The following is a 15,184-nucleotide window of genomic DNA, read 5'->3' on the forward strand; positions in this document are numbered from 1 at the left end:
AAAAGATGATGAATGCGGGCACATTGGAACATGCAGCGATGTGGGTTCGGTCTCACTGGACCGACGGTTCGGTTCCGCCTCCTTCACATTTCCTGAGCATTATGTAATGAAGACCATCAATAATAAATTACACATTTACAAGCGGCGTGACGTCAACACCTGGAGGTTGGGCAGCTAAGGTGGCAGCAACATGACTTCTGTGGCGGGTAAAGAGACGTCTTCAGGCGCGTGCGCGACGGTGACGCGTGAGGAGACTTGTGCATTTGAAAGATTCCCCCAGATTCTGCACTGGAAGAGGGGACCAGATGGAGCTGCCCTCATTCTCAGTGCGCCTGCGCTCCTCCTCCTCCCCCTCCTCCTCCTCCTCTCACTGGCAGAGGGCTGGTCGAGTCCGGGTCTGGAGCGTCCGGTTCCGCCGCGCTGGATCCACACAGGCTCTCATGGAGAGTTCCTAATCTCGCCCGGACACCGCGCCTCGACACCTGCTGGATGGGGGGGCTACCTGGAGGCCTGATCATGGCTGCCAGGGACAGGACCAAAGACAGCGTCAGCCTGCTGCCCTGCTTCTATTTTGTGGAGGTCAGTTCCAGATGTTTCTCCAGAGCTGCTGCACATGCATGAATGCCTCTGTGGGCCACGAGAACAATGCAGGCATGCGCCCATTTCCTGACAGCGGCATGTCTGAGACGCCTGGGTCCGGCTGGTGTCACTTCCTGAATTATTATGATGATTATTATTATTATTATGACAAAAATATCCATTGAGTTCGTTGTATTTCATCATGAAATAATTCCCAGATCAAACAGAAGCTGCATGAACACATTTTATTCTTGCTGCACTCTGATCAATGGTGATTTCTATTTTGTCTGGAACCTCTTGACTCTGTTGAGGAGGGGCCCTTCGATCGGCTCCATCCCAACACCCTCGGTCAAACATGGACCGACGCTTTTATTTTGAAGGAACTGCTAGGGCAACAGTTTCCAGCAGCACCAGCATTTGGGATTGTGGGCATTTCTTCGAGACTCAGGACAACGTCTCAGTCCTGTGTGGCTCTTGTGTCCATGTCCTCAGCTCAGTCCTGAAGGTGGACAACAGGAGAGAAATGGAGCTCTTTCTGTGGACATGTGTCCAAAATGATTGAAATGTTTCTGACTCATTCAGGATGAGAGCAGAACTGAATCGGACGCATCTTCTAAAGTCAAACAGGAGGGAAACCACCCAAAGTGGAGCTGACCTGTTTAAAAGAATCGAATTATTAACGTGTAACCATAGAAACGGCCGCATAACAACCAGAGCTAGCTGAGGAATAATGCACATAATTCAGTTCAAAGGTGCTTGTGGCACTCAGTAGGGACCACAGTAGGGACCACAGTAGGGACCACAGTAGGACCACAGTAGGGAACACAGTAGGGACCACAGTTAGGACCACAGTAGGACCACAGTAGGGACCACAGTAAGGACCACAGTACGGACCACAGTAGGGAACCACAGTAGGGAACACAGTAGGACCACAGTAGGGACCACAGTTAGGACCACAGTAGGACCACAGTAGGGACCACAGTAAGGACCACAGTAGGACCACAGTAGGGACCACAGTACGGACCACAGTAGGGACCACACAGTTAGGACCACAGTAGGACCACAGTAGGGACCACAGTACGGACCACAGTAGGGACCAACAGTACGGACCACAGTAGGGACCACAGTAGGGAACACAGTAGGGAACACAGTAAGGACCACAGTAGGGACCACAGTAGGGACACAGTAGGGACCACAGTAGGGAACACAGTAGGGAACACAGTAAGGAACACAGTAGGGACCACAGTAGGGACCACAGTTAGGACCACAGTAGGACCACAGTAGGGAACACAGTAGGGACCGCAGTTAGGACCACAGTAGGGACCACAGTAGGGAACACAGTAGGGACCACAGTAGGGAACACAGTAGGGAACACAGTAGGGAACACAGTAGGGACCACAGTAGGGACCACAGTAGGACCACAGTAGGGAACACAGTAGGGACCACAGTAGGGACCACAGTAGGGACCACAGTACGGACCACAGTACGGACCACAGTTAGGACCACAGTAGGGACCACAGTAGGGACCACAGTAGGGACCACAGTAGGGAACAGTAGGGAACACAGTAGGGACCACAGTGGGGAACACAGTAGGACCACAGTAAGGACCACAGTAGGGACCACAGTAGGGAACACAGTAAGGACCACAGTAGGGAACAGTAGGGACCACAGTAGGGACCACAGTAGGGACCACAGTACGGACCACAGTAGGGACCACAGTAGGGACCACAGTAGGGACCACAGTAGGGAACACAGTAGGGACCACAGTAGGGACCACAGTAGGGACCACAGTAAGGACCACAGTAGGGACCACAGTAGGGACCACAGTTAGGACCACAGTAGGGACCACAGTAGGGACCACAGTACGGACCACAGTACGGACCACAGTAGGGACCACAGTAGGGAACACAGTAGGGAACACAGTAGGGAACACAGTAAGGACCACAGTAGGGACCACAGTAGGGACCACAGTAGGGACCACAGTAGGGAACACAGTAAGGAACACAGTAGGGACCACAGTAGGGACCACAGTTAGGACCACAGTAGGACCACAGTAGGGAACACAGTAGGGACCGCAGTTGGGACCACAGTAGGGACCACAGTAGGGACCACAGTAGGGACCACAGTAGGGAACACAGTAGGGACCACAGTAGGGACCACAGTAGGACCACAGTAGGGAACACAGTAGGGACCACAGTAGGGACCACAGTAGGGACCACAGTACGGACCACAGTACGGACCACAGTTAGGACCACAGTAGGACCACAGTAGGGACCACAGTAGGGACCACAGTAGGGACCACAGTAGGGAACACAGTTAGGACCACAGTAAGGACCACAGTAGGGACCACAGTAGGGAACACAGTAAGGACCACAGTAGGGAACAGTAGGGACCACAGTAGGGACCACAGTAGGGACCACAGTAGGGACCACAGTAGGGACCACAGTACGGACCACAGTAGGGACCACAGTAGGGACCACAGTAGGGACCACAGTAGGGACCACAGTAAGGACCACAGTAGGGACCACAGTAGGGACCACAGTAGGGAACAGTAGGGAACACAGTAGGGACCACAGTACGGACCACAGTAGGGACCACAGTAGGGACCACAGTAGGGACCACAGTAGGGACCACAGTAGGGAACACAGTAGGGACCACAGTTAGGACCACAGTAAGGACCACAGTAGGGACCACAGTAGGGACCACAGTAGGGACCACAGTAGGGAACACAGCGGGGACCACAGTGGGGAACACAGTAGGGACCACAGTAGGGACCACAGTAGGGAACACAGAAGGGAACAGTAGGGAGCACAGTAGGGACCACAGTAGGGACCACAGTAGGGACCACAGTAGGGAACACAGTAGGGAACAGTAGGGACCACAGTAGGGACAGTAGGGAACAGTAGGGACCACAGTAGGGACCACAGTAGGGAACACAGTAGGGAACAGTAGGGACCACAGTAGGGAACACAGTAGGGAACACAGTAGGGAACACAGTAAGGACCACAGTAGGGACCACAGTAGGGACCACAGTAAGGACCACAGTAAGGACCACAGTAGGGACCACAGTAAGGACACAGTAGGGACCACAGTAGGGAACACAGTAAGGACCACAGTAGGGAACACAGTAAGGACCACAGTAGGGACCACAGTAGGGACCACAGTAAGGACCACAGTAGGGACCACAGTAGGGACCACAGTAAGGACCACAGTAGGGACCACAGTAGGGACCACAGTAAGGCCCACAGTAGGGACCACAGTATGGACCACAGTAGGTAACACAGTAGGGAACACAGTAAGGACCACAGTAGGGACCACAGTAGGGACCACAGTAAGACCACAGTAAGGACCACAGTAAGGACCACAGTAGGGGCCACAGTAAGGACCACAGTAGGGGCCACAGTAGGGACCACAGTAGGGACCACAGTAAGGACCACAGTAAGGACCACAGTAAGGACCACAGTAGGGACCACAGTAGGGGCCACAGTAAGGACCACAGTAGGGACCACAGTAAGGACCACAGTTGGGATCACGGTCTCTCCATCCACCTCTCCTCTATCATGGTTTCTCCATCCCCCTCTCCTCCACCATGGTCTCTCCATCCCCCTCTCCTCCACCATGGTCTCTCCATCCCCCTCTCCTCTACCACGGTCTCTCCATCCCCCTCTCCTCTACCACGGTCTCTCCATCCCCCTCTCCTCTACCACGGTCTCTCCATCCACCTCTCCTCTCTCTGGTCTCTCCATCCACTCTTCTCTACTACGTTCTCTCCATCCACCTCTCCTCTACCACGGTCTCTCATCCCCCTCTCCTCTATCATGGTCTCTCCATCCACCTCCTCTCTCCTGGTCACTCCATCCCCCTCTCCTCTATCATGGTTTCTCCATCCACCTCTCCTCTACCACGGTCTCTCCATCCACCTCTCCTCTCTCCTGGTCTCTCCATCCCCCTCCTCTACCACGATTCTCCATCCCCCTCTCCTCCACCATGGTCTCTCCATCCCCCTCTCCTCCACCATGGTCTCTCCATCCACCTCTCCTCTCTCCTGGTCTCTCCATCCACCTCTCCTCTATCATGGTCTCTCCATCCCCCTTTCCTCTACCACGATCTCTCCACCCCCCTCACTCCACCATGGTCTCTCCATCCCCCTCTCCTCCACCATGGTCTCTCCATCCACCTCTCCTCTCTACCACGATCTCTCCATCCCCCTCTCCTCACCATGGTCTCTCCATCCCCCTCTCCTCTACCATGGTCTCTCCATCCCCCTCTCCTCCACCATGGTCTCTCCATCCCCTCTCCTCCACCATGGTCTCTCCATCCACCTCTCCTCTCTCCTGGTCTCTCCATCCACCTCTCCTCTCTCCTGGTCTCTCCATCCACCTCTCCTCTATCATGGTCTCTCCATCCACCTCTCCTCTATCATGGTCTCTCCATCCACCTCTCCTCTACCATGGTCTTTCCATCCACCTCTCCTCTCTCCTGGTCTCTCCATCCCCCTCTCCTCTCTCCTGGTCTCTCCATCCCCCTCTCCTCTCTCCTGGTCTCTCCATCCCCCTCTCCTCCACCATGGTCTCTCCATCCCCCTCTCCTCTACCATGGTCTCTCCATCCCCCTCTCCTCTACCACGGTCTCTCCATCCCCCTCTCCTCTACCACGGTCTCTCCATCCACCTCTCCTCTATCATGGTCTCTCCATCCCCCTCTCCTCTCTCCTGGTCTCTCCATCCACCTCTCCTCTCTCCTGGTCTCTCCATCCCCCTCTCCTCTATCATGGTCTCTCCATCCACCTCTCCTCTACCATGGTCTCTCCATCCACTCTCCTCTCTCTGGTCTCTCCATCCACCTCTTCTCTACCATGTTCTCTCCATCCACCTCTCCTCTACCATGGTCTCTCCATCTCCCTCTCCTCTATCATGGTCTCCATCCACCTCTCCTCCACCATGGTCTCTCCATCCACCTCTCCTCTCTCCTGGTCTCTCCATCCCCCTCTCTTCTATCATGGTTTCTCCATCCACCTCTCCTCTACCATGGTCTCTCCATCCCCCTCTCCTCCACCATGGTCTCTCCATCCCCCTCTCCTCTATCACGGTCTCTCCATCCCCCTCTCCTCCACCATGGTCTCTCCATCCCCCTCTCCTCTATCATGGTCTCTCCATCCCCCTCTCCTCTATCATGGTTTCTCCATCCACCTCTCCTCTACCATGGTCTCTCCATCCCCCTCTCCTCCACCATGTTCTCTCCATCCACCTCTCCTCCACCATGGTCTCTCCATCCCCCTCTCCTCTATCATGGTCTCTCCATCCCCCTCAGGCTCTGTCTCCATCTTCACTCCAGATGAATTGAAATCTGCATCAAAGAATAGAAAATGTCCATGACTGATTAAGCATTGAGAGAAGATCTCATCCTTCTACTCTGGGCTATACCAGTATAATATAATATATATATATAATACTATAATATATATATAATACTAGTGGATAAACCCAGAGAGAAGAAGAACGAGGGAGAAAGAAAAGCAAAAATACCCAAGAAGGTGGTAATGCTGACCTACATAATGAGGGGAGATGAAAGGAGAGCAGTGCTGAAAAGAGAAAGAGATGGAAACAGGGGAGGAGGAGAGAAGACCTGCAGCCCCCAACCAATCAGGATACAGAAACCTGTCACATGACCATGTTTCTGGATCCCAGCAGCCTAGAGAAGCATCGCTACGGTGATGCTAAAGAACAGCTGGGAGCATTAACCTCGTGATATCACGGCTCCACAGCAGTTCCTGGTAGTAAAGGTTCGGCCCCGACCTGTTAAAGGTTCTGGTTCTGGCAGCTGTGTGAGGGCAGAGCTCCAGATCTTCTGGGCTGATCTGGTGCCGTCACCTTCACCAGAAGTGCTGATTCAGATGTGAATCCACATGGTGGAGGCTCAGCAGCTCGGTCAGCTGGATCTTCTGATTCCATCCCAGCGAGAGCAGATAAAGAGGCCATAAACGCTGGAGAGGAGCTGCTGCTGGGACTGAAGTGGAGAAACCACCTCTGTCAGCATCTCTGTTGGGCTCCGTCTCCTGGTTGATCTTCCCCTTCCTTCTGCTCTCCCCACGGACAGATGCCGATCCTCATCTCTTCAGCCGTCAGCCTGTACTTCCTGGAGTGGACGGACCTGTTCAAGCCGGTGACGGTGGGCTTCAGCTGCCGCGACCGCAGCCTGAGTCTCCCTTACATCGATCCCACCCACGAGGTGGTCCCTCTGCTGATGTTGCTCAGCCTCGCCTTCGCTGCCCCTGCCATTTCAGTAAGATGCAACTGCTCAGGGGCAGATGCAGCGTTACCCGACTCTCTGCTGCTGTCTCTGATCCACCGGCCGACCGTCCGACCGGTCTGATGCGGTTTGCTGTCGTCACAGATCATGGTGGGAGAAGCCGTCGTCTTCTGCTGTCAGTCCCGGAGGAACCGCGGCGCCGCTGCCGAGGCCAACATCAATGCTGCTGGATGCAACTTCAACTCCTTCATCCGCAGAGCCGTCCGCTTCATCGGTACGCACGTGCATGTTAGAGTTTGTATCCGTGCACGTCCGTGTGGAGGTGTGAGGTTCCAGAGGCCTTGAGCCAATGTCCCCCGTTCCCTCCTCAGGAGTCCACGCCTTCGGCCTCTGCGCTACGGCCCTCATCACCAACATCCTCCAGCTGATGACTGGCAACCCCACGCCGTACTTCCTGAGCGTGTGCAAACCCAACTACACCAGCCTGAGCACCAGCTGTGAGCAGAACCCCTACGTCATGGAGGACATCTGCACCGGGGCAGACCAGGCTGCCATCAGCCAGGGCAGGTGGGACCTCTGCGCTCTTCCTCTGTCCTTGGCTTCTTTAGGGTGATGTGGTGGTCAGTGTGAGAACAGAGGACCCTGCACGCACGCACACACACACACACACGCACGCGCTGCAACAAAGCACGTGCACTCTCACGCCTGCAGAGTCAGGAGGACAAGGAACGCAGCCGTGGTTGGAGAGGAGTCAGAAGTAGGTCAGGGTGGTGTTTGAGTGCAGTGAGGAGAAAGTGGGCCAGAGGTTCTCTTTCATTATGCAGCAGAGCAAAAAGGCTGCTGCGCGCGCGCGTGTGTGTGTGTGTGTGTGCGCGTGCGTGCGTGCAAGTGTGTCAAACTCTATGTGCGTATGAGTCATATGGTTTGTGTGTTCATACTCTATATGTGTCTGTGTGTGTGTGTGTCTCCTCGGGGCCTCGGATCACGGGACCTGGCTCCATCCCCTGGGGCCGGCAGCTCTTCTGTCGGTCTTCTTTGTGCGACTCATTTGTGCGACTCATTTGTGCGACTCCCTCTGCCGTCTCTTGCAGGAAGTCCTTCCCGTCCCAACACGCCACTCTGGCTTCCTTTGCTGCTGTCTACGTCTCCGTGAGTACCGCCACACTCCGCGTCCTGAGTCCGTCCAGCTCCTGGACTGTGTTCCTAGAGGGAAGTACAGTGGATGAAAGTCATGCCTGAAGTGTTGTGTGTCCTCAGATGTACTTCAACAGCACCCTGACGGACTCGTCCAAGCTGCTCAAGCCCCTGCTGGTCTTCACCTACACCATCAGCGCCATCATCTGTGGCTTGACCCGGATCATTCAGTACAAGAACCACGCCATCGACGTCTACTCGGGCTTCCTGCTGGGCAGCGCCGTGGCCCTCTACCTGGTAGCACTTCAACCTTCACTGTTGTGGTTCAGGGTTCCTCCAGTGGAACCCCTCCGTGGTGTCGCCCATATGGGCTCACATAGACCAGGGGTCACCAGCCGGTCTGAAAGCAAGAGCCACGTCAGGGGTACCGAGTCGCGTGAAGGGCTACCGCTCGACACACTCTAAAATAACAAATTGTGTGTGTGTGTGTGTGTATCAATAATTTAGAGTGGGTAACATAAACTATGTTGAACCATGTTTTACTTATGCAACATTTAAAAAAATTAACTTTCATATTGAATAAATCTTAACTGAACAAATCGACTGCAATTCTGCTCAAAATCTGGCGACTGAGTCGGGCGACTCATGTGGTCATTGCAGGCCACTTGGTGCCCCCGGGCCACTTGGTGCCCCCTGGGCACTGTATTGGTGACCCCTGACATGGAGCATGGTAGTCATTCAGAGAGAGAGGCAGACGGACAGCGGGGGGAGCACAAGCAAATATCAAAATGACCCCAATAGCTTGGTGCTAATACACCACTTGCTAGCACTGATGGGTGTCACAGAGTCAATGTTTGGAACAGCTCGAACACACAGATCGAACTGGAACCTGTAGAAACGCCAGAACTCTTCTCTTTCTAGGGTTTGTATGCGGTTGGAAATTTCCGGCCGAGCGAGGAGGCCAGCGGGAATCTGCCAGCTGTGCTACACTACCCCCCTTGTTCCTTGCCCCACATAAGCCAGGAGGCCATACTTCACCACCTGAAGCTCAAGGCCTCTCTGGCTGGGGAGGCCCCCGTGCCCATCGCCCGCTCCGAGGGACTCCTTCACCCACAGCAGAGGGCCATCAACAACGTGAAGCACCCCACTTCAGACATCCAGGTGATCTCACCCCGCGGCGCTCACAACAAGGATGCTAGCCTCACTTTTAGCCACACTCTCCCCCGGGTGCACACCCCCCAGGCCATGGCAGCGTACGAGGAAGCAGCGAGATGCCATGCTGCCACTCTCCATCGGGCCTCGATGGACTCCAGCCGTTCAAAACAGCTTCTGTCTCAGTGGAAAAGCAAGAACAACCACAACTGCTCCCTGCAGGTCCCAGACTTCTTCTCCTCCTCGGCGGACTCTTCATCTGGCCAGTCCTCCCACCAGCCTCACCACCATGGCAGTATGGAGCTGCGGTCCAGTGCGGAGCCCTCAGCAGGGGGCTTTGACCACAACGCATACATGTCCAAACTGAGCACTGGGGCCAGCACCACCCTGCCGAGCAACTGCAGTGGAATCACAGGAGGAGCACGGATACTGATGCAGTCGAGACCCGGTTCTTCGCAGCTGGTTCACATACCAGAGGAAGCTCATGAGAGTAACAACAGCGCCTCCCCGAGGTTGGATGCGGAAGGGAAGGAGGGTAGTGCGGCACAGCTTAACTGGCAGGGTGCAGCGGAGAAGGTCCTAACCTGCAGGACCAACGATCACGGCCAGAACCCTCAACCACGGCTCATGCAGATGATTTCTCTGGCCAAGCAACAGGGTCTCCTCCAGACCCACTCCAAGAGCCTCGATGAGAGCAGCATTAACTGCAACACCTCTGTGGGCTGCCAGGGCGCCGCTCACTACACGGCTCAAAGTCATCCAGACCCCATGAGCACCCAGGGGCTCAGCTCGGTGGGCAGTACCGTCAGTCTGTCAGGCAGCACCGGCGCCATCGTCAGAGTGGACGCTCATCCTGAGCACAACAAGCCCGTGTTTCCCGCTCCGCCCTCGGACGCCACTGGATCCTGGAGATGGCGCTCCCTGGATCATGGCACCGGGGTTAGCGTGGCTACAGCGTCTCGAGGAACCAAGGCCGGTTCAGGGGCAGGAGGGGGGTGTTTGAAGCAGTCTTTTGAGCTCAATGATTTAAGCAGAGACTCGGAGAGCTCCGATTCTGTAAGTGAGAACTCTGTTGACAGGAAACATGGCAACCACGTTAGCGCTGCCACCATTAGCATCCCCACCGTGACTACCGTTCACACCCAGAGCACCGGCCTGTCCGAGCAGGGACGTCACCAGCAGAGCCTCTCCACCATAAGGGTCACTCCGGGGGACGGCGGCAGCTCTGTGTGTGGAGGAGGAGGAGACACGGCCTCCGAGAGCCCTTCAGTGGCCTCCAGCTGTGACTCCATGCTGCAGAAAAAGGCCAATAATGTCATCCTGGTTCCAGAGAGAGCCAATAGTCCCCAAACAAACCGCAATATCTCCTACAAAGGAACACCAGTTCCTCCAGTTTTCAAAGACTGATGTGGAGGCACCCGAGAAGATGTAGATACACGAGAACCTCCGACCACTGTAGGTACCATCGTCACCTTATGAAGCATGAAAACGTTCTGTCTGGACACAAAACCACCAGTGTGCACGGTTGTTCTGGTCCTGCTGGTCGAACCGCAACACCCCCACCAGCAGCCTCGTCCCACCATATCGCACGTTTGAGTAAGGCGGTCAGAGCCGCCTTTACGTCCCCCCGATGTCAAGAAAACGGTGCTACACCAAGTCCAGCTGAAGACTTTGGGCCCAGTTCCAGATGTGCAGCCTGTTTTGCTCTGACTGTACAGAGGCCAGAGGTGGAACAGAGTTCCTTCAGACCACAAGTGTGCTTAACTTTCCTTCTGTAGCAAAGACGTGAACTCTGCCGAAACTGAAGGTTTACGGTAGCTGTCAACTGGGACCACATCTGTAGATCCTGGACTCCTTCAGCCAGTCACATATCACAGCACAACAGTCCCAGCTCCACCTTTTATACCACCATCTGACCATCCTTGCACTTTATGCCAGTTTGACTCGTCTTCTCTCTGCTGCTGAAGAACATATCACTGATCTGCTCGACTTTCTTAGTAGGGGTTGATCCTTCGTTAATACCTCAGCCTGGAGCAGCAGCACCAACAAACCAACAGGGGGTTCGGAGCTCTTCCCTTCTGCAGCACAAACAAGCCAGCAAACGTTTTAACCAAATCTTAGCAGAGCAGAAGCCGAGGAACAGCCCAGGAACAGGTGAAGAACCGCTGAAGAACAGCCCAGGAACAGCTGAGGAGCAGCCCAGGAACAGCTGAGGAGCAGCCCAGGAACAGCTGAGGAACAGCCGAGGAGCAGCTGAGGAACAGCTGAGGAGCAGCCCAGGAACAGCTGAGGAGCAGCTGAAGAACAGCCCAGGAGCAGCTGAGGAGCAGCCCAGGAACAGCTGAGGAGCAGCTGAGGAGCAGCTGAGGAGCAGCCGAGGAGCAGCCCAGGAACAGCTGAGGAACAGCTGAGGAGCAGCCCAGGAGCAGCTGAGGAGCAGCCCAGGAGCAGCTGAGGAGCAGCCCAGAACAGCTGAGGAACAGCTGAGGAGCAGCTGAGGAGCAGCCCAGGAACAGCCCAGGAACAGCTGAGGAGCAGCTGAGGAGCAGCTGAGGAACAGCCCAGGAGCAGCTGAGGAGCAGCCCAGGAGCAGCTGAGGAGCAGCTGAGGAGCAGCTGAGGAGCAGCCCAGGAGCAGCCCAGGAGCAGCTGAGGAGCAGCTGAGGAACAGCCCAGGAGCAGCTGAGGAGCAGCTGAGGAGCAGCCCAGGAGCAGCCCAGGAGCAGCTCAGGAGCAGCTGAGGAGCAGCCCAGGAGCAGCTGAGGAGCAGCTGAGGAACAGCCCAGGAGCAGCTGAGGAGCAGCCCAGGAGCAGCTGAGGAGCAGCCCAGGAGCAGCCCAGGAGCAGCTGAGGAGCAGCTGAGGAGCAGCCCAGGAGCAGCTGATGATACCCTCAGACCCCAGAGCTCCTGACGATGACCTTAGTCAGCCTAATTGGCAGCAGCCACCTCCAGAGGGTGATTAATGGATAAAGACTCGACTCCTTGTTGCTCTCTTCTCCTCCAGGACAGAAACGTGTTCCTGTGAGAAAGTTCCAACTTCTTTTCTTCACCGTGTTTCTGCTGTTGCACATCTCATTCATGTATCGTGGTTAACGAGCCTGTATATTAACACTTTAACACCAACATCCAGCATTTTAAGATTTAAAAAAAATGCCAAAGGTCACATTTGAAAGTTGATGTATTTTTGGTGTTTGTATAGAGAGATGACATCACGCTATTTATTCCATAACCTGATAAGAGTTGCATGGTCACTTTTCTATTGTTATATTAGTGGGGTTTTATTTTGAAAGGCTGGTCAGTGACGGTGTTTCCTGTGAGTTTGATGACAATCGTTAGCTTGGTACTAATTAGCTTGCACTCCTGATTACCAGGCTGGATTCTTTTCAGAAAGATGCCAAACAGCCAAAGCCCAACCCTTTTAGGATTTGATCCAGGTAGATTATTCTATTTATTCTGATATTGTTCATCACTGCAATAAGAACTTTGGCTCCTCTTTTACACTTTGTAATATTTGATGAATGATGTTTTTTGTGGCTTAAACCTTCTAAATGTTCTAATAGTTCATCCTAAACAGGAATGAATCATCAATAATGTGAGTTTCATCTTTTCCAATCAGCTCACGAGAAACTGGAAATGAACAAATGTGGTTTATTTTTATTAGGAACTATTTTGCTGAGAAATATTATTAATGTGTTAAATATCGTGAATGTGTGATGTTGTGTGCTGTACTTTTCTAAAATTAAAGAAATCTAAAGAATTAGATGAATACGTAGAAAAAATTTAGAAAAACAAGAAAAAATGACCAAGAAACGTATTCATTGTTTGGAATGCAAACATCTATGGAAAATAAAAATGTGCTTTTATTTTGAAACCAGCGTCAGACTGCTGGAACTGTTTGATTTGTGTTTGATATATGCAGAAAGTTCTGGGTGGTTCTGCTGGACAGGATCAGCATGTTGACCCGGCCAAGATCGTGTCTGCCAGGGCCAAGGTCAGGGGTCAGGCCAGGAGCCAGGTCAGGGCTGGGCCAACGTTAGGGTCTGGGTCAGGTCAGGGCTGGGCCAATGTTAGGGTCTGGGTCAGGTCAGGGCTGGCCAACATTAGGCCCAGGGTCAGGTCAGGGCTGGGCCAACGTTAGGGTCTGGGTCAGGTCAGGGCTAGGCCAACGTTAGGGTCTATGTCAGGGGCTGGGCTAACATTAGGGTCTGGGTCAGGTCAGGGCTGGCCAACATTAGGCCCAGGTCAGGTCAGGGCTGGCCAACATTAGGGTCTAGGTCAGGTCAGGGCTGGGCCAACGTTAGGGTCTGGGTCAGGTCAGGGCTGGGCCAACGTTAGGGTCTAGGTCAGGTCAGGGCTGGGCCAACGTTAGGGTCTGGGTCAGGTCAGGGCTGGGCCAACATTAGGCCCAGGGTCAGGTCAGGGCTGGGCCAACATTAGGCCCAGGGTCAGGTCAGGGCTGGGCCAACGTTAGGGTCTATGTCAGGGGCTGGGCCAACGTTAGGGTCTGGGTCAGGGCTGGGCCAACGTTAGGGTCTGGGTCAGGTCAGGGCTGGGCCAACGTTAGGGTCTGGGTCAGGTCAGGGCTGGGCCAACGTTAGGGTCTATGTCAGGGGCTGGGCCAACGTTAGGGTCTGGGTCAGGTCAGGGCTGGGCCAACGTTAGGGTCTGGGTCAGGTCAGGGCTGGGCCAACATTAGGCCCAGGGTCAGGTCAGGGCTGGGCCAACGTTAGGGTCTATGTCAGGGGCTGGGCCAACGTTAGGGTCTAGGTCAGGGCTGGGCCAACGTTAGGGTCAGGTCAGGGCTGGGCCAACGTTAGGGTCTAGGTCAGGTCAGGGCTGGGCCAACGTTAGGGTCTGGGTCAGGTCAGGCTGGGCCAACGTTAGGGTCTAGGTCAGGTCAGGGCTGGGCCAACGTTAGGGTCTAGGTCAGGTCAGGGCTGGGCCAACGTTAGGGTCTGGGTCAGGTCAGGGCTGGTCAACGTTAGGGTCTAGGTCAGGTCAGGGCTGGGCCAACGTTAGGGTCTAGGTCAGGTCAGGGCTGGGCCAACGTTAGGGTCTGGGTCAGGTCAGGGCTGGGCCAACGTTAGGCCCAGGGTCAGGTCAGGGCTGGCCAACATTAGGGTCTAGGTCAGGTCAGGGCTGGCCAACATTAGGGTCTAGGTCAGGGCTGGGCCAACGTTAGGGTCAGGTCAGGGCTGGGCCAACGTTAGGGTCTATGTCAGGGGCTGGGCCAACGTTAGGGTCTAGGTCAGGTCAGGGCTGGGCCAACGTTAGGGTCTATGTCAGGGGCTGGGCCAACATTAGGCCCAGGGTCAGGTCAGGGCTGGGCCAACGTTAGGGTCTAGGTCAGGTCAGGGCGGGCCAACGTTAGGGTCTAGGTCAGGTCAGGGCTGGCCAACATTAACCTAACTTCTAACCCTAACCCCTAACCTAACTTCTAACCCTAACCTAACTTCTAACCCTAATCCCTAACCTAACTTCTAACCCTAATCCCTAACTTCTAACCCTAATCCCTAACCTAACTCCTAACCCCTAACCTAACTTCTAACTTCTAACCCTAATCCCTAACCTAACTCCTAACCCCGAACCGAACAGCGAACCCGAAGCCCGAACCGAACGCCGAACCCCGAACCGAACAGCGAACCCGAAGCCCGAAGGGCGAACCCGAAGCCCGAAGGGCGAACCCGAAGCCCGAAGGGCGAACCCGAAGCCCGAACCGAACGCCGAACCCCGAACCGAACGGCGAACGGCGAACCCGAAGCCCGAACCGAACGCCGAACCCCGAACCGAACGGCGAACGGCGAACCCGAAGCCCTAACCCTAATTTCTAACCCTAATCCCTAACCTAACTCCTAACCCTAATCCCTAACCTAACTCCTAACCCTAATCCCTAACCCTAATTTCTAACCCTAATCCCTAACCTAACTCCTAACCCTAATCCCTAACCTAACTTCTAACCCTAATCCCCAACCTAACTCCTAACCCTAATCCCCAACCTAACTCCTAACCCTAATCCCTAACCTAACTCCTAACCCCTTTGATGGTGCACGGACACCAAACCTGATGTTTGA

At 54.6% G+C, this 15,184-nt stretch overlaps 1 protein-coding gene across 2 annotated transcripts; it reads left to right on the plus strand.

The window, feature by feature from the left end:
- Window positions 1–443: 443 nt before the first annotated feature.
- On the plus strand, window positions 444–12,988 carry LOC130513662 (phospholipid phosphatase-related protein type 4). Of its 2 annotated transcripts, XR_008946795.1 has the most exons (8): window positions 444–579; window positions 6,675–6,860; window positions 6,972–7,101; window positions 7,199–7,394; window positions 7,919–7,976; window positions 8,085–8,258; window positions 8,883–11,267; window positions 11,411–12,988. XR_008946795.1 is itself a non-coding variant. In XM_057012570.1 (7 exons), the coding sequence occupies exons 1-7, from the start codon at window positions 490–492 to the stop codon at window positions 10,518–10,520; spliced, it is 2,472 nt and encodes an 823-aa protein (XP_056868550.1). In that variant the 5' UTR covers window positions 444–489; the 3' UTR covers window positions 10,521–12,988. The 2 variants fall into 2 exon arrangements, 1 of the variants encoding a protein (XP_056868550.1); XM_057012570.1 differs by having other exon boundaries at window positions 8,883–12,988.
- Window positions 12,989–15,184: the final 2,196 nt, after the last annotated feature.

This window comes from Takifugu flavidus, chromosome 17, assembly GCF_003711565.1.
Source record: "Takifugu flavidus isolate HTHZ2018 chromosome 17, ASM371156v2, whole genome shotgun sequence".
NCBI lineage: Eukaryota > Metazoa > Chordata > Actinopteri > Tetraodontiformes > Tetraodontidae > Takifugu > Takifugu flavidus.